At 43.4% G+C, this 18,892-nt stretch overlaps 1 protein-coding gene across 1 annotated transcript in view; it reads right to left on the bottom strand.

Annotated features, from left to right (window-relative positions):
- The window catches only part of ZSCAN30 (zinc finger and SCAN domain containing 30), an 82,176-nt gene continuing 63,284 nt past the window's right edge, over positions 1-18,892 (bottom strand). Inside the window, 6 exon segments of the mRNA XM_049112984.1 lie at positions 1-2,758; positions 5,245-5,380; positions 5,649-6,110; positions 12,182-12,371; positions 12,453-12,662; positions 12,884-13,200. Of these exon segments, the coding sequence (XP_048968941.1) occupies positions 1,827-2,758; positions 5,245-5,380; positions 5,649-6,110; positions 12,182-12,371; positions 12,453-12,662; positions 12,884-13,200 (2,247 nt within the window). The 3' untranslated portion in view covers positions 1-1,826.

Here is an 18,892-nt window from a genome sequence, read left to right as displayed (position 1 = left end):
TTTTAAGATTCAGATTTTATTACATCTTGTATTACATTCTAATACTCAACAGTTTAAGTATATACTCAAAGTATAAATGTTACGATCAGTTACTAAAAATGATTTAGCAAACAAGGTATTTACCAAAAAAATACTAGGGTTGGGGAAAGAAGAAACCAATAGATTGTATGCCAAAATGTTAACAATGTTTTTGTGGGTGATGGGATTGAGGGGGATTTCTACTTTTTCATTTTCTATATTACCAACATTTACAATTAATTCACAACCTGGGGGGGGAAATCTTATTAAAATTAAAAATATGAAATCCTCCAATTGTCACCTATAGGAAAAAAGGCAACTCCATCTATTTGAAGGGTCTCTCCAGACTTCTGATTGACCTCACTCAATGACAATCTCCCAACCTGTGGACACAAAAACTGTCCCTTACCCCCACTTCACCTCCCATATTACCCCAAACAGCTTTGATCATTGAGTCTTCAAAAGAGACAGTATCTGGAAGGGAAATCAGCATACCCTAGAGGATAATCAAACCTTCTCTTACACATGAATTGCCTTCAACAATTAATGGTTGTTTAATTAAAACTGCCAAAATAAAAATTAGCAGAGAAGTAGAGTTTTGAGGAATCTGAGGGTGTAATTCAAGAAGTACCTTTGAGCCTGATAATAAGGGGAGGGGCAGGAAATGAGGACTAGTGGCTCCTGGGAAGGCAGAGCTCCCCACTCCTACGCTCTTGTCAGCTTCCCATTTCCTGAACTCTAGGGTCATGGCACACCAAACACCGTCCCTCTAGCCTCCCAATATGTTTTCTTTCCCTGGTGTACATACATGCCTTTTTCCACAGGATGCACCAAAGTCTACCATCACACTAATTGTCCTGAGTACCTCAAGGTCTTTTACATAACTCTGGGTCTGGGATAGGCTACCCAACTCTGTGATTATAAACAGGAAGAGAGGAACCAACACAAGTCCTGGCTTCTAAACCAAGGTTTATGCAAAGAAATTCCTGCTGGAGGAGTCCTGATGAAGAGACCTCTCAAGATCCTCTCTCCATGCCTTTGTATGTGCTACAACCTCCACCTATAATGTTCTTCTCTTCCCTCTTGCCTTGACCTGGCTTATAGGCACCCTTTATTCCTCAAGAAAGATTTTGTCACATTCAGAAAGCCTTTAGTGACTCACACCAGGTTAGGTGCCCCTGTGATGTATTTTGACAGAATCCTAGATATTTCTACCAAAGCACTTATCACACTTTACTGTCATTACCTGCTTAATAAATATATATGTATCTCATTAAGCCTTTAACTCTGGGAGGGCAATGGCCATGTCTGCCCCCGATGGCTAGCACATAGCAGGTGCTCAATAAATAAAGAGACCTCAGTTGACCTCAGTAAGCTCAGGGTTGCTTAAAGTCCTGGCAAGGGGGCAGAATGAACTATAAACTAATCCAGGGCATAATTCAACATTTCACAACCTCACAATTCAACACTTTGGAGAACAAAGTGACTCTCAGCACATGCCTCCGACTGCCAGATGCCCGCTGTTCTTGCTGGACAGAGATCCTTGCCATTGGAGGTACCACCTCTCAGTCCACCTGATAAGGAGCTCTTTCGGGATCTTTACCCCAACGCTGGCTATATTGTGAAGGTGCCTGCCCATTCAACACATCCACAACCATCTTTGTGTGGATCACCTTGTACAGCAAGTACTGACTTGGAGTGGAAAGGCAGGAACTATGCTCTCAGGAAACTTTGGTAGGGGGGGGAGGGGGTCTTGCCCCAAAAGTGAATCCCTAGTATTACAGAATTGTACAACCCTGACACAAGAGTTAAACTCTGGTGTGAGTTCTCTGGTGTTGCATAAGGCCTGATCTGTGCCTAAATGTTTTCCTACATTTGCTACATTCATAAGGTTTCTCCCCAGTGTGGATTCTCTGGTGCTGCGTGAGGGCTGAGCTCTGATTGAAGGATTTTCCACATTCATTACACTCATAGGGTTTTTCTCCAGTGTGAATTCTTTGATGTTCAATAAGGATGGAGCTTCTACCAAAAGCCTTACCACATTCAGTACACTCATAGCCTTTGTCTCCAGTGTGAATTTTCTTGTGCTGAATGAGGGCTGAGCTCCGGCTGAAGGCTTTCCCACATTCACTGCATTCATATGGTTTCTCTCCAGTGTGAATTCTCCGATGCCTAATGAGCTCTGAGCTGCCCCGGAAAGCTTTTCCACATTCACAACATTCATAGGGTTTTTCACCACTATGAATCCTCTGATGTCTAACGAGGTCCGAGCTCAAACTAAAAGCTTTGCCACACTCTTTACATGCATAAGGCCTCTCTCCAGTGTGAATTCTCTGGTGTCTAATCAGCTTTGAGCTCTGGCAAAAGGCTTTCCCACAGTCCAAGCACTCGTAGACCTTTCCTCCAGCATGAACTCTTTGCCGTGTTACAACATTTGAGTTCACATTGAGAGTTCTTTCACTCTTGTCATAGTCAAGGACACACTCTTCAGTAGAGATTTTCTTGTTGAACGTTGTCAGACTAAGATGTCTTTCCTGGGAAGGGGGAGGACTCCTTTTGTTCCTTGCAGCTGTTTCTTTTGGCTTTTCAATATTGTGAGAAGCTCCCAAAGCTTCTTCTACTACCTGTCCTGAAGGACTTTCCCCAGGAAGTCTTCCTGGGGATATCATGGCCGCTGATGCTACACATTCAATAATTTCTTGCTTTGCTGTTAATACTTTGTCAGCTGCCAGCTTGCCATCTAAAAATGTGAATAGAAATACTAGTGTCACTCAATCCTCATGTTAGAATAAAGGAAATCTATCATAACAAGAATATAAAGTAACCCAAATGAAGTAGGTACTTACCTATTAGGAAAAATCTTAACTTACTTCCTGATCTAGAATTTGGAGAAGTGACCTGGGGTGGGGTGAGAGGAGGCACCCTCAGAGAGTAAGGGAGACATAAACAAGAGTCAGCAGTGGAGAGGAGGGATGGTGAGCAGGGAAAGACATGATTTAGAGGAGATTGTGATAAACAGGAGTAGTAGTGAAAGATCAGGAAGCCAGGAGACTATCCTGAGTTAGAGGAGAAGATGTGTTTTCTGGCAACAAGGGAAAAGAAAAGAGATGATAGCGAGTGCTCAGGAGAAAAAAAAAGAGGTCTATGAAACCTGAGTAAGTGGTACCCCTAGAAAAGTAGGAGAGCAGGATATAGATGAGGAAATGCTTTCGGAGTTAGAATTGAGCACAGGTTGGTAACCAAGAACTAGAATGCAGCATGGCAATTGCAGATTCTGGTAGGTTCTAAGTAGACCCAACAATTATAAGCAAATAGAATAAGACAAAGCATAAGAAAAGGAATATTGTAGTTTCCTGACTCATTCTGGGATCAGGTGGGAGTCTTATATGTGCAAATGGTCAAAGGCAGATGGAAACAAGAGGCAGATGTGACCAGATGTGACCACCTGGAGCCAAACTTTCAGCTCTCAAAACCCCCTCTCAGCCCCTCTCATTTCTAGATTTCTAGTAACTCAGGAGGAGACTACTAGGTGTTGGCTAAGGGAACTTGAATTATTTTGAGAGGGAATATCTGAAAAACTGTTCAGTTACTTTCATCCTCCCAGAAGTCCTCTAAACTTGAATGCATTTTACAGATAAAGAAATGAAGGCTCAGAGAGGCAACATCATCTATGTAATGCCATCAAATTAATTCACAATTGGAAGAGTGAGGATTCAAAGATGCTCAGCATCAAGGCCTGCAGTTTTCCCCTATGTCCCCTACCTGGTCAGGGACCTGTATGGTCTAAAAGCCTTTTAACTACGGATGTGGTCTTTAATTGCACATTAACAAACATGCTTTTAGCCTTTAATGTTATGTAGATGATGCTTCACTGTCCATCCAGACCTGCTTTATGAATATGGTGCCTCCTTCCACCAGGTGCTGTGAGTGTTGGCTCCTAATACCCACAGGTGCCCCCTTCTCTGAAGAGTTGCCCTGGCTGATGAGAACCATCTGGCCCACGATGTTATTTACACCCTCACTGCCTCACCCCAACCCCCACCTCCTTAAGAAGGGACAACTCAGCAGTGCCCTTAAGCTCGGGGTGGGGGTGAGGTCAGGATCCCACAAACCCGCAGAGACTAAGCCAAGGCTAAGTTTTACCCAAGATCACATTATGGCTTGATATTTTCCCTTCCTAACTCTGCTCTTCTCACTCCATTACAGATTTCTTCTGAAGGGCCCTCTGCACCCAAATCTCCATATCTCAGGCTCTTCTTCTGGCATGATATACTGTTAGGCTGGGAAAATCATAACCAAGGATATAGGTTGTAACAATGTAACAATGACATGGTGACTCTTAAAGTTCTTTCAAGGTGGATCCCTCCAGTGATTTAAACCTTACAACCTAGGTGAACAATGTGAAATACTCAACGTTAATTCCTCAGAGGCAGGGCTAACCAAGACCCCTAAGACTGAAAAGTGATGAGCACAATGAGCCTTATCAGTCCACAACAGTAATATGCCACTGTGAAGGAACAAAAACACAGTGCAACAGATGAGAGCTGGGAAATGAATCTATCATATATTTTAAATTAATCGGATCCTCCTTAGAGTTGTTTTTATCTTATCCTTGTACTTCAAATGAATGTGGAGGAACTGAAGCATGTCCAGAGAAATGTGCTAAGATGACCAGAGAGAATCAGAGGCAGTGAGATGCTTAGTCAAGAAAGATGTGGTACTCTCTTCCAGATTTTTTCCTCCCTTAGGTGCTCTGCCTCAGCCCTAAAGATTTCCTACATGTGTTACTCCTGTATTCTTTGGAGTTGTTTCCTTTTTTTTTTTTTTAACCACTTAGTAATTAACTCCATTATAGTCAATAAATTCTTAATATGAACTTTCCCTGTTCAAGTTGCTACACAGTTTCTATTACTGACACATTACTCATCTCCACCTTAGGGGCTGCCTTGCCAGTGGACCACAATATATAAAAACGTCTATTGGTCTTTGAATATCATGGGTATAAGAGAATTTCATTAAAAATCTTAATTCTTAACCCAAAGTTAGGAATTATATTAGAATCTCAGATTTTAGGCACAGCCAATGGAAGAATATTTTGAGACTTGGAGGGGGCCTTTCCATCATATTTCATGACAGCCACAATTGACTGTCATTAAGGAAATGTACTATGCCATAGCTGATAGCCCTATCATCATCCTCAACGCCAAATGGACTGCAACTCCTTACCTCTATGGGAAGTCTGGGACTCCTGAGCCTCACTCTTGCACTGGTTCTCCCAGGGCTGGAGCTGTATACTCAGAGACTTCAGTGCTCCTATGGATGTCATTTCCTTCCAGATCATTCCTTGGCCATGAGCTGTGTCCTAGGAGTAATCAAGTACCAGCACTATGATTCTGAGGATACAGAAGGAAAAAAACCCTAGAATAACAGGGCAAGGCAGCTAGAGCCAGAAACTCATTCAGATGATTAGACAGAAAGCAACAGGACTAAAAGCCTCAGTGCCTTGATCCCAGTAGACAAATAACCCAGAAGACAAAAATTTTTAACTGTTAGCCACAAGGCCGCTTATAATGGCTTCCCGCATTAACTTATAATAGGTAAAACAAGCAAACAAAACACGTACTTCTTACCTGTTGCCTTGGTTCATCAAGCTCTTTCTCCAGCTCCTCCAGCATAGTCACGGCTTCCTCTCCATTCTCAGGCTGGTACTCTCGAAGCCAGGCCTGCAGCTCCTCAGGCAGGATGGCCAGGAACTGCTCCAGCACCAGCAGCTCCAGGATCTGCTCCTTGGTATTCACCTCTGGCCTCAGCCACTGATGGCAAAGTTCCCGGAGCTGACTCAGAGCCTCCCGGGGCCCAGCGGAATCAGAGTAGCCAAACTGCCTGAACCGCTGGCGGAAGGTCTCCAGGCTACAGGTGTTTCCCTGACGGCCAAAGTCCTGCCCCCAAATAGAATTCTCTTCTTCAACCTTCACAATTATAAGTCCTTCTGGTTCTTTTGGAGCATGGTAGGCCAGGGCTGTGGCTCTTCCTGACATTCTGGGAAGCGACAGTCTAAAAATGCTGCCCAGTGGAATCAGGAAAGGAATGGTCTGTGTTTAAGAGATTCCTTCTGAATTCTGCTTCTTCAGGGAACTCCTGAGATGGACAATGCTAATGTTACACAGGGGGGAAAATATGTTTCGAATAAAAATGCAGGTTTTCGAAGATCAATTGCCAGAGAGTGTAGCACTGTAAAGAAAAGTGACTAAAAGGGAGCTCCCACATAAAACAATACATTAATAGATGATTCAAGATTTTTTTTCAAGATCAGAAATAAAAAATTTAAGAATCACCAAAATCAGGGGCACCTGGGTGGCTCAACAGTTGAGTGTCTGCCTTTGGCTCAGGTCGTGATCCTGGGGTCCTGGGATCGAGTCCTGCATCGGGCTCCCCGCAGGGAGCCTGCCTCTCCCGCTGCCTATGTCTCCACCTCTCTCTCTGTGTCTTTCATGAATGAATAAATACAATCTTTAAAAAAAAAGAGAAAAGAGTCATCAAAATCAACTCAACTTTAGAAATAATGTTAAGGTCAACATCAGGGATAATAGTGCTTCTGGATCATGGAAAGCATATCACTGTAGCAAAACACTGTAGTATATTATTCTCAGAATAATAATCACCATATTTGTAAGTACCTATTAGACACCAACAGTAGCCAGATATTTAACATAAGTTTTATATGATTTCCCTAATAATTCCATAAGAACAATCATAATTACGCCTATTTCCTTTTTATTTATTTTTTATTTATTTATGATAGTCACAGAGAGAGAGAGAGGCAGAGACACAGGCAGAGGGAGAAGCAGGCTCCATGCACCGGGAGCCCGACGTGGGATTCGATCCCAGGTCTCCAGGATCGTGCCCTGGGCCAAAGGCAGGCGCTAAACCACTGCGCCCCCAGAGATCCCAATTACGCCTATTTCCAAATGAGGCTACTGAGATGCATAAGTTGACCAAAGAGACACAGCCTGTAAGCAGCAGAACCAGACTCTGCAACAAGACTATCAAGCTCTTTTATGCTCTGGGGTCTCCCCCAAAGGGAATTTGCATTTAATGAACACCTACTATGAGCCAGGAACTTTACAAATACTACTTTATTGGGGCTTGGCAATAATACTATGAGGTAAGTATTATCATCCCCATTTTATTGATGAAGAAACTGAGATTTTTAAAAGTTAAGTAGGAGCACCTGGGTGGCTCAGTTGGTTAAGCGTGTACCTTCAGCCTCAGGTCATGATCTTGGAGTCCCGGCATCGAGCCCTACATCAGGCTCCCTGCTCAACGAGGAGTCTGCTTCTCCCCTTGCTCCTTTACTCTCTCACTCTCAAATAAATAAAGTATTTAGAAAAAAATAAAAGTTATTTACCCATGGCCCCAATTTGGTAAATAGCAAAGTCAAGGCATGAACCTAGAGTTGCCCAATTCTAAAGCACTTGTTTATTACAGAATGGGTTAACCCAGGACAATCTTGGTGGATACTACGTATTTTAAATGATGGTGAAAATGTTAGGAAAGTGTCATAGAGAATGGCCAGAGTGAATGTACAAAGAATTCTTGACTTTAAGTCACAGGTTCTGAGAAAAGAAAAGAATGAATTCATTAATTATTTCAACAAATACTTGAGCTATGCGCTAGGCAGTGTACTGAACAGGATTCTCAGGATTAAAAGGTCTGTCCTCAAAGACTCCTTCATATGACAAAGTAACAAGTAAACCGACAAATGCAGTGTGATAAATCCAAGGAGAGAGGGAAGCAGGCCAGGTGGCACAGAGAAAGACAACTAAGACCAGGGAGAACTGCCTGCGGAGAGGAGACATGTCAGCAGAGACTGATAAAAATGAATCCGGTGAAGATGTAAAGTAAGGTCATTTAGGCAAAGACAACAGTGGGTAAGGAGAAGATGTGGCTGAATGAGGGAGCTGCACGTGGTTTAGGGAGGACAGACCAATGGTTGCCACCTCTGGCTCAGAATCAGCCATGAAGCATGGACCCACAATAGACTGCCTGAGTCAGATCTCTGTGGGTGAGGCTTCAATAAGTAAGTACCCCAAATGCTTCTGATATGAAGCCATGGTTTAAAAGAAAAAAGAAAAAAAAAAAAAAAAAAAGGCAGGTCAGAGCCTGGGACAGAGTTCAGGAATAGTGAGAAAGGAGGCACCTACTGAGGGACAGTAGGCCAAGGGTCTGAAAGCTTGTATTGCAGAGGTTGCATTTGATCCCCACAGCCATGAGAATGGCTGGAGGATCTGTCTGCCCATTCAGCAAGGGACACGAAGAAGAGACAGGAAGGGGTCTGTTGCAACCATTTGGGCAAGGAGGGCCTGAGGTATGGGAGCCAGAGATAAGGATGGGAGATTTGACAGGACTCAGGGACACATGGGCTAAGGGTTTGGAAGAAAGAGGAGTCAAAGATAGGTTTTCAGATGGTGCTGGTGACTGAAATGGTGGTGGTATCATTTCCTGAGTTATTTATGATAAAAATAGGTCTGATATGCCTACAAAGCAGCATTTCCTAAATTATGTTTTTGCTATAAACACCTCAACACAGAGAAACTTGGGGATAATTTTCCTCTTAATTTTTTGGTACTTGAAAAATACTAAATACATTTCTTTAGTTCTTATTATGTGACAATTGGTATTTAAGAAATCCCATAACAATGCAACATCAGATCTATGTGTCACTCTGCATATAGCATTTACCAAGGGCGGCATCACATTAACATGTGTGCTTTTACTTAGTGATCGCTAGTCTATGTATGTCATGGGTCTTCCCTCTTTAATTTCAATGTTTGTGATACTATTAAATTTTTATTATAAGTACTAATGCCAGGTGGCTCAGCAGTTAAGTGTCTGCCTTTGGCTCAGGGCGTGATCCTGGAGTCCTGGGATTGAGTCCCACATCTTCTCCCTCTGCCTGTGTCTCTGTCTCTCTCTCTGTCTCTGTCATGAATAAGTAAAAAAAAAAAAAAAAAAAAAAAATCTTAAAAAAAAACATTAATGCCTCACCAACGTGTTTTCCATAGGTATGTGGCTGAAGGGAAGTATTTCATCATAAAGCGTTGTTTCTCTTCCTTCTTCCATCTCCTTGAGAGACCCACCCTCTTCTACATCAGAGTTCCATAGGTTAGCCCTTAAGTCTGGCACTGTCTTCACTGTCTCCCAGGCATCTCTACTCTGGGCCTCTCATCTGAGCACCAGCCCTATTTACCCACTGTTCCTCACTCCCACCTCATGAATTTCTCAAAAGGACCTTAAACAGCACATCCATGACCAACCAGTGATTCCTCCCACTCTAATTCTGCTCCTCCCCAATGGTCCCCTCTAGGGAAGTAGGAACATCCATCTGGCTGCACTTCTAGAAATCTGGAAGCATCCCTAACACCTCTTTCCTATATTTAATGCAAATTAAGTCCTACTGATTTTACTGCCTATCTCCAGAATCTGCCCTTCCATATCTCTCCATCAGCTACCAACCTGTCACACTATACAATTACACACAGTCTGCTCATATTGTAACCAGGGCAACCTTCTCAAATTGCAAATCTGACCCTGTTCCTCTGACCAGTTTTTAAAAAGCAAATGCAGAAACAAAATCAAAATCCTTAGCCAGTCTCTTTGATTGTACTCATCTCATTTTACAGATTCCTGAGCTGTGCCCCAGCCTGAGTCAGAAATTCTGGTTTTATATTTGTAAAACATTCTGCAAGTGATTCTGATACAGGCAGGGTTGGGTCAGTTAGAGTCATCATAGACACAGTTAAAGAGAATTGTGTTCCTTTCAGAGCACTTCTCTCGTTTTGTGAGTTTGTATACTTTAGTGGGACTATTGGGTTAATACCTATCTTCTCTGTGATTCAGCTATAAGTTACATCAACATTTTTGCTCACCATTTTCTATCATCCAATCCAATGCACAGAACAGAGGAGGTGCCATATATATGTATCTATATATATATATATATATATACCTCATTTATATATATATATGTGAATACCACTATAATGAAAAAAAAAGTTTCAAAGAGGCAATGGTCAACACTATCAAATGCCTAATAAGGACTGAATGATGTTTCCATTGTTCTCATAGTGCAGAAAGATGACTTAGTTCACAGGACACCAGCTTTGGAGTTAAGTGACCCAACGGTTTGGAATCATAGTGTAGCCTCTTACTATCTTAATAGCTCTGTGATGACAGTCACCAACCAAATCTAATATTCTATTTCCTCTCCTAAAAAAGGGAGTTAAGGGGATCCCTGGGTGGCGCAGCGGTTTAGCGCCTGCCTTTGGCCCAGGGCACGATCCTGGAGACCCGGGATCGAATCCCACATCGGGCTCCCGGTGCATGGAGCCTGCTTCTCCCTCTGCCTGTGTCTCTGCCTCTCTCTCTCTCTCTGTGTGTGTGACTATCATAAATAAATAAAAATTAAAAAAAAATAAAAATAAAAATAAAAAATAAAAAAGGGAGTTAATACTTTCATTGCACTGTTATTACAGGAATTGGAAGTAACATAAGACATCTTGAGTAGCGCTTGGTGTATTAAGCATATCTTTTTATCCTGGTGTTTTGATATCTGGGCCTTGCTTACACTGGAGGGACTGTCCTTCCCAGAGTTAGCAGATTCCTAGAGATAATAAACTCACTTCCAAATGTGCTTTTCATATGCAAACCACCAACCCAAAGCCCACACCCCACCACCTCTTGCACTGGGTTCTCACCTCCAGGGCCACCATTCCCCTGCACTAATCACCCATGGTCAGAAAATTAGTGTCAAACCAGAGAGCTTTTCTATGCCACAGAGCCCAAGGAAACTATTCAACCTAAGCCTGTTTACCCTGCCTCACCCAGTGCTTCCCACAGAAGCCACAGTCGAGGCTCCTGTTCACTTTCCCCTCACCTGGCCTCCTGACTGATCCTGTAATTTTGCCATGTGACCATGTGGGGCATGGCATACTTCCTCTTCTTGGAAACTATGAGTAACAAACTATCTTTTGAATGGCCATCATCTCCTGATGTGTTGGCTTCACCATGACTAACTTGGCCCAGAGCAAGTTCTCAATGCACGGTGGATATGGCGCAAGGGAAAGGCAAATTCCACATCACAAGGCATGAGTTATAGAATAGGCTTTATTGGGGAAACTTATCAGCTAGGGGTCGGTAAAAAAAGAGCACCGGTCCATTGAGTCTTCCATCATCCCCAAAAGGGAATTCTGGAGAGAGGTGCTGCGGTTTCAGGGAAGAAAGAGCTCCTTCTACCTTCTTATAGGTAAATGTGAGAAAGCAGCCTTGTCAGTGGAAGCCATAGGTTGACTGCTTGGGACCAGAATTGTGTTTCTAAGTGTCTGTGTTTACAGAGTTGTCTAGGGTACCCATGTGGAGGGCTGGAAGCGCCGAGCTGAGATCAGGGCCTTCCCTGTGGGAGGAGGGGAGAGCCTGGTCCCAGCTAGCTCTCAGTCCAAGCAACCCAAGAACCCCCAGGGCACTTTTGGACAAAACTGCTGGCTGCAGGATGGCTGTGACGATAATGTATCTGCATGGTTTGCTTACTTAATTGTAACAGAAAACACGGAGTTTTCACTGTGCAGCGGAGCACTGTCTCTACCTGTTCATCTTCACAGCACTTTAAGGTCTCGGCTCTACGGTCTTACTCAACAGAAGCTGAGAAGTCAAACTTTGTCTCGGGCCCCACGGCTTGCAAGTGGTGTAGTCTGGCCTGTTCTCAAACAAAGTGGTCGGACTCCAGAGTCCATACTCTCAGAGGCTGATGCCCTTCCACATCTGCCTTCCCTGCCAAACCAGTGGCCCTTCCCAGGAGGAGGAGGAGGAGGTCCCGGGTGTGTTTCCACACGTTTCTTTAGCCGTACTTACGGAATGCCTCCTCCGTGCAGGCACCGAGCCCAGAGTCCTAAAACAGGGCCGTGTCCTTGCCGTTACAGAACTTAACCGATTTAGTAGGGAGGCAGACGTTAAACAGAAAAGGCCACATAAGGAGTCGGGTCTAACTTAGCCGTGGTGAGAACTGCAAAGGGGAACGTCAAAGGGCTCTGAGGGTCCAACCTAGACTGGGGAAGTCAGGACGGACAGCCCAGCGAGCCCTGACCGCCTAAGGGGTGCGAGGGGAGACTGCCCCCGTCCACCTCCGACTCCTCGGCCCCGCGGCCGGGCACACAGGGGGCGCCCGGTAGGTGCTGCGGAGGCCAGGGACGCCGGGCGGTGGAGGAGCAGGCCTACGGGCAAAGGCGTGGAGGGACGGGCCGGCGGGCGGGCACAAGCGTCGAGGAGGCGCGGCCACCTGCGAGGGCCGCGGGCCCTGCCTGGGGGCGGGGATAGGCGGAGGCCGGACGGGGGCGGTTTGGGAAGCACCCGGGGCCGCGCTGCCGCACCGCCTCACTCACCCTTGGCTCTGCTGCCGGACGGACCCCAGGCGGGGAGCTGAAGGGCCTCGGGCCGCGCGCGCCGGAAGTGGGGGCGGGCGCGCCCCTCTAGGAAGCCCGGAGGACTGCGGCTCGGTGCCCGGCGCGCGGCGCGGAGGCCCGGGAGGAGGGGTGCGGCGCCGGCGCGGAGGGCGGCTCTCCGGGCGGGCCCCGGTCGCGACAGCCCCGATTCTAGAGGGGTTGACAGGCGACGGAGAGAAGGAAAAAAAAAAAAGAAAGAAAGAAAGAAATATTTATAGATGATGATAGATAGATGATAGATGGAGTGCATGTTTGGTGCAACTCCAAGGAGGTGGAAAGAGAGCCCTCCCTCTGTAAACGGGGGAGAGAAGGGCGCGAGCACAGTCGTGCCGCGCAAACACGCTGTCGCCAGCGGCGGGTCCAGAAGCTACCGGGGAGGAGTGCGTGGGGGCTGGGGAAGGGCCCGGCCCGGCTTGGCTAGGCTGCGAGGATCGGCCGCGCCGGCGTGGGCAGGGCAGTGCACGGCCGGGACCCAGACGGACCGAGTCCACGGCTTTCTCGTAGAAGGCGCTACGCGAGCCGGGGCTTGCCCAGCGACCCCAGGGTTGGCCTGGAGGAGTGGCCGCGGGGAGGGCGCCGCCGTGGGCGGTCGAGGGTATGCTGGCGACTCAGCCCCGGCATCCCCGCTGGCGAACGCAGGCCGCCGGATGCGGTGGGGTAGGGCTTGGAGAGATTCAGATGCCAGGCTCTGGAATTAGGAACGCCTTAGTAAGCACTGCAGGCCGTCTACATGCGACATGGCAAGGCTTGTACTTCGGGGCTGTATCTGACATACTGCGTAGAGGGGACTAAAGGGCAAAACAGATAAGAAAAAGAGGATGGGTGGGGGGGCTCCTGGTGGCTCAGTGGTTGAGCGTCTGTCTGCCTTTGACTCAGGTCGTGATCCCAGGGTCCTGGGATAGAGTCCGGGATCAAGCTCCCTGCAGGGAGCCTGCTTCTCCTCCGCCTGTGTCTCCGCCTCTCTCTCTCTCTCTCTCTCTGTCTCTCATGAATAAAATCTTACTAAGAAATTACATCAAACATTAAAAAAAAAAAAGAAAAAGAGGACAGGCATTTAGAAATATGCACTTGTTAGGATTTGGTAGTATCCGAAAATAGGATTGAAGATGGAGAGGGGGAATGACATGGCCAAGAGAGTTCTTATGGAAAATCCAGAGGAAATTCTAAAATACCAATGTTTAGGGGCGGAAGAGCAAGAACAGATAGAGAAGAGAAGCTGCTTGGAGGAGGAGAGCCCAGAGGTTCAAACATCCTAAAAGCCAAGAGAGTGTTTCAGGAGAGAGAACTGGAGGAGGTGAGAGCTAAGGTGATGCTGGACTTAAGGGGAGGGGTTGGGAGGGGAAAGGCTTGTGAGAGAGATGTTACCTGTGGAATGTACTTGCCAGGGGTAAGTGTAAGGTAAGACAGTGAAAACAGATGATAATTCCTTCTGAGAAATGTGATCGTGCAAGAAGAGAATAAAAAGGACACTTGGTTGGACGAGGCAACATGATTGAAAGGTATTTTGTTTTTCAAAGATACTAGACACCTAATTATATTTGTAGAAAAAAAAAGGTAAACTGTGAGTTGGAAGAAAAAATGAAGATAGAAGAAAAGAGGAATACACAACTGATGGGGAGAAAATGAGACGGGATAGGTAGGTGGAGTTGTCTCAGAAAATAAAATGAAGCATTAGAATAAAAAATGGTGCATTTTGGTCTGTGTTTTGATGCTGTCAATGCAGAACAGCCAAATAGTATTGGTTAGTAATCCTGATTTTGCAAGCAAATAAATGCACATACGATTTGCTGAATTTTCACAAACTGAACATACTCATATTATTCAAATGAAGAAACAGAACATTATCCATCTTCAGAAGTCTGCCTTGTGCTCTCTTCAACTCATCACCCTCCTCTAGCTACACTGATAGCCACTACACTGAACTTTGAACATGATAGGTTGATCTTGCCTCTTTTTATACTGTATATAATTGGAATACAATATGTACTCTTTTAAGTCAGGCTGAATTCAACATTGTGAACATACTGTTTTACGTAGATGTACACTGTACATTTCCATTTCTAATATTACATTGCATGATTATACCAATATTCATTTACCATATTATTGATAAACATTATTGAAAGAGATATTTAAATATCTAACCACATTAATTTATTTTGGGATGTTAAACCAACTTACTAGGATAAATTCCATTGAGTCATGGTATATAATCCTTATATATAAATGAAGTTAATTTTTTAAAAGATTTTATTTACTTGGGGGGGCGGTGCAGAGGGAGAGGGAGAAGCATGCTCTCTGTTGAACAAGGAGCCCAATGTGGGGCTCGATCCCAGGATGTTGGGATCATGACCTGAGCTGGAGGTAGATGCTTAACACACTGAGCAACCCAGATGCCCCTGTATTAATGAAGTTAATTGGCTAATGTTTTATTGAGGACTTTTATGTCTACATTGTTAGCAATATTGGTCTGTAGTTTTCCTGTAATGTCTTTGTCTGATTTGGTATCAAAGTGATTACTTGCCCTTCTATTTTCTGGGAAAGACTGTAAAAGACTGGTAGTCTTTTTGTTTAAGATTTTATTTATTTATTCAATAGAGACAGAGAGGCAGAGACACAGACAGAGAGAGAAGCAGGTCCCTGTGAGGAGCCCAATGTGGGACTCAATTCCAAGACCCAGGGATCATGACCTGAGCCAAAGGCAGATGCTCAATCACTGAGCCACTGAGGTGCCCCAAGACTGGCATTCTTTAACTGTTTGAGAGCATTTACTAGTGAAGCCATCTGGGCCTGTGCTTTTCTTTGTTAGAAAGTTTTTCATTACTAATTCAACTTTACTTTTCATGCATTTATTCACATTTTCTATTTCTTTTCTAGTCACTTCTGGTCATTTGTATATTTCAGGTAATTTGTCCATGACACTTATGTTGTATAATATGTTGGCATGAAGTTATTTATAGTATTCCCTTATATTATTTTAAATTATTATAAGGTTGGTAGTGATGACCCCTCTTCTCTGCTTTTGTTCATCTCTCTTTTCCTTGGTTGGCCTATTAAAGGATTGTTGATTTTTATTCATATTTTCAAATAACAAAACCTTGGTTTCATTGACATTTCTTTATTGTTCTTCTATTTTGTATTCCATTATTACTCTAATCATTATTACTCCTTTCCTTCTGCTTTTTTGTTATTATTAAGCTTGGTGCCCATTTTCAGACTTCTTAAGGTGGAAATTTAGGTTTTTGATAAGAGATTTTTTTTTCTAATACAGGCATTTTAAAGCTATAAATTTTCCTCTAAGCATTGCTTTGGTTGCATCCCATAAAATTTTGTATGTTGCATTACATATTCATTCAATTTAAAATATTTACTAATTTCCTTTGTGATTTCTTCTTTGAACTAGAGGTTATTTAGATATGGGCTGTTTAACTTCCAAATATTTGTAGAGTTCCCAAATTACTCTGTGGCTCAAAATGCCCACTGGCCAAAGGATGCCCCATCAGCCCCTCTCAGCTCAGGTGGCCTTGGTCTCTCAGTGCTTAGAAGCAGACTTGCCTCCCAGGCACCCCATCTCCTGCCTTTTGAATCCCAGAAATCTGATAAGCTTCCTTCATCTTGTCCTGTCTCTGTCCAACTCAGGTCAAACTAGCAGTGTTTCTGGTGATACGACCTGATTCTCTAGAACCAGGCTGGTTGCCTGTGGATATCAAGGGGATCCACACAATTACATGCAGAGGTCCTTCTCAGATCCTTCCTGGATCACCCCATTTCTATTTTCGTTTTTTGTTGAGATAGTTGGTTGGGTGCATGAATCACACACTCAATCTCTTCACTAAAAAGTTGTCCAGTTACATTTGTGGCCTTGTCTCCAGAGCAAGGATAGGATGCGAAATTTTCCAAATTACTGATTCCTTTTCGCTTAACAGTTCCTTCCTCAATTTATCTCTTTCCTCTCACATTTTACTATCAGCATCAAGAAAAACCAGCCACAAAAAAAAAAAAAAAAAAAAGAAAAGAAAAGAAAAGAAAAAAACCAGCCACATCTTTCATACTTTGCTTGGAAAGCTCCTCAACTAAATATCCAAGCTTATCACTTACAAGTTCTATTTTCCATCCAATAGCAGAACATGATTCAGCCAAGTGTCTGCTACATTACAAGTATAGCCTTTTCTCCAGCTTCTAATAATGTTTTCTTCATTTCTGTCTGATTACCTCACCAGTATATTTAATGCTCATTTTCTCTAGCAAAATTCTGTTCATAACAATATATGTATTCTCTAAGATGACAGAAAAGTTCTCTACTCTCTTTTTCACTTCCTTCCAAGCCCGTGCTAGTCACCTTTAACATCCATATTTCTACCAACAATCTCTTCAAGGCAACCTAGGTATTTCCTATCATGCACCTTAAAACCCTTCCAGCTTCTAGTCATTACCCCACTCCAAAGCCACATCAACATTTTTAGGTATTTGTTAAAGCAGCACCTCACTTCTGGCACCACGGAGTGGCTTAATACAACAGAAATTTATTCTCTCACAGCTTGGAGGTTACAAATCTAAAATCAAGATGTGGGCAGAACCATGCTCTTTCTGAAGGCTCTTATGTTCATAACTGTCTCCTAACTTCTGGTAGTTCCTGGCAGTCCTTGGTGTTCTTGGCCTTATAGATGCATCACTTTAATGACTGCCTCTACATTCACATGGTGTCCTCTCCTCTCCATGAGTGTCCTCTGTGTCTGAATTTACCTCTTCCTATAAAGACCCCGGTTGTTGTGTTAGAGCCCACCTTAATCCAGTATGATCTTATCTTAACCTGATTATATCTGCAAAGACCCTATTTCCAAAAAAGTCACATTCACAGGTATCACAGGTTAGGACTTGAACATATCTTTTGGGAGGAACACAATTCAACCCACAACAATGATTCAGTATAGACCAAGAGTTATTTAAACTTCTGTGAGTTGGTTTTGAAGTTGAAGACTTTTCAAACTGATACCAATGATCTCAGTGATTGAAAATAAAAGAAATGGTCTGATTTGAATTCAACTAGAGGTCTGGCCGAATTCTGGTGTTTCTGATACAAGCCTACTCATCTCTGTCAAAGTGAACCTTGGCAACTCTGATTACATTGGTCATTATTTTGCTTTCTAAATCTCAGTTTTCAGCACTTGTTCTGTTTTTTAAAAGTCACAGTCAATTGGACATGCATATTAATATTTCAAAGATGTTAGATTGTCTGTAATTTAGATATACCATTCAAAATCAAACAGCAGCAGCCTACTTGTTAGTATTTATTTGATCAAAAGGAAAGTTAATTTTTTCATTTCACTTCACAATTTGGATTTATTTCCCTTTTTTACTTGGATTGATTGAGATTGAGTTTTAGATTGAAATTCATTCTTTGTGAAGACTGATTATATGGTCTATCAAAAGAAATTAATTTTGAATACAATATAATACATGATAAGCAAAATTTCACATATAAGTCTTTCCTCTAACTTCCTGAGGAAGAGATCTGTAGTTTTTATTATATTCTCAAAGTAGTTATATTACCCAAAAAAGATTAGAATCTATGCCTAAGTCATATGTTAGTTTGGCCTAGTTTCCCCTAAAAAGAAATGTAATAGGAAATAGAAATCAGGTAGAGTATTGGTGAGTGACCTATCAGTTTCATTCTTGAGAATCTCCTATCATTTCCCATGCCTGTATTATCACTCCTGGTATCTCTGGAAACCTCTGAATTCCTTTTACCTTACTGAGAGGAACCTCTTCAGTGTCAGCTGGTGTGGACCACAGCTGGGCCTAGGGTCGTGTTTTGGCTGACTGATCAAACGGTTAGAGTCCAAGCTGACTTCTCAGCCTCAGAAGGCAACATCTTTGGTAAGACTCCACAAAGCAACAAATCTAGCACAATCTGAAAAAAAAAAAAAAAAAAAGTTTGATTTCCTTGTTAAACACTCAGAAAATCTATGTTCACATCATCACTTCCAGGTAAAAAGTTAACAAACTCTCACCTTTGTAAGTAAAAACTAACCTTTGGTTAACTTTCTCATTGTCTTTTACTGAACACCTGTTTAAGGCAGTATATCAGGGATGCCTGGGGGGCTAAGTGGTTAAGCATCTGCCTTCTGCTCAGGGCGTGATCCCATGATCCCGAGGTCCTGGGATTGAGCCCCCCATTGGGCACATTGCTCAGCAGGGAGCCAGCTTTTACCTCTCCCTCTGCCTGTTGCTCCCCCTGCTTGTGCTCGCTCTATCAAATAAATAAGCAAAACCTTTAAAAATTAAAAAAAAAAACCTTATGAAGGTATAATCAAATTGTGTTACATATGCAGCTAATGGAATAGTATTCAGTAACAAAAAGCAGTGGACTACTCATACAC

Source organism: Canis lupus, chromosome 7, assembly GCF_003254725.2.
Source record: "Canis lupus dingo isolate Sandy chromosome 7, ASM325472v2, whole genome shotgun sequence".
Lineage (NCBI taxonomy): Eukaryota > Metazoa > Chordata > Mammalia > Carnivora > Canidae > Canis > Canis lupus.
This window is presented reverse-complemented; position numbering and strand designations above follow the sequence as displayed.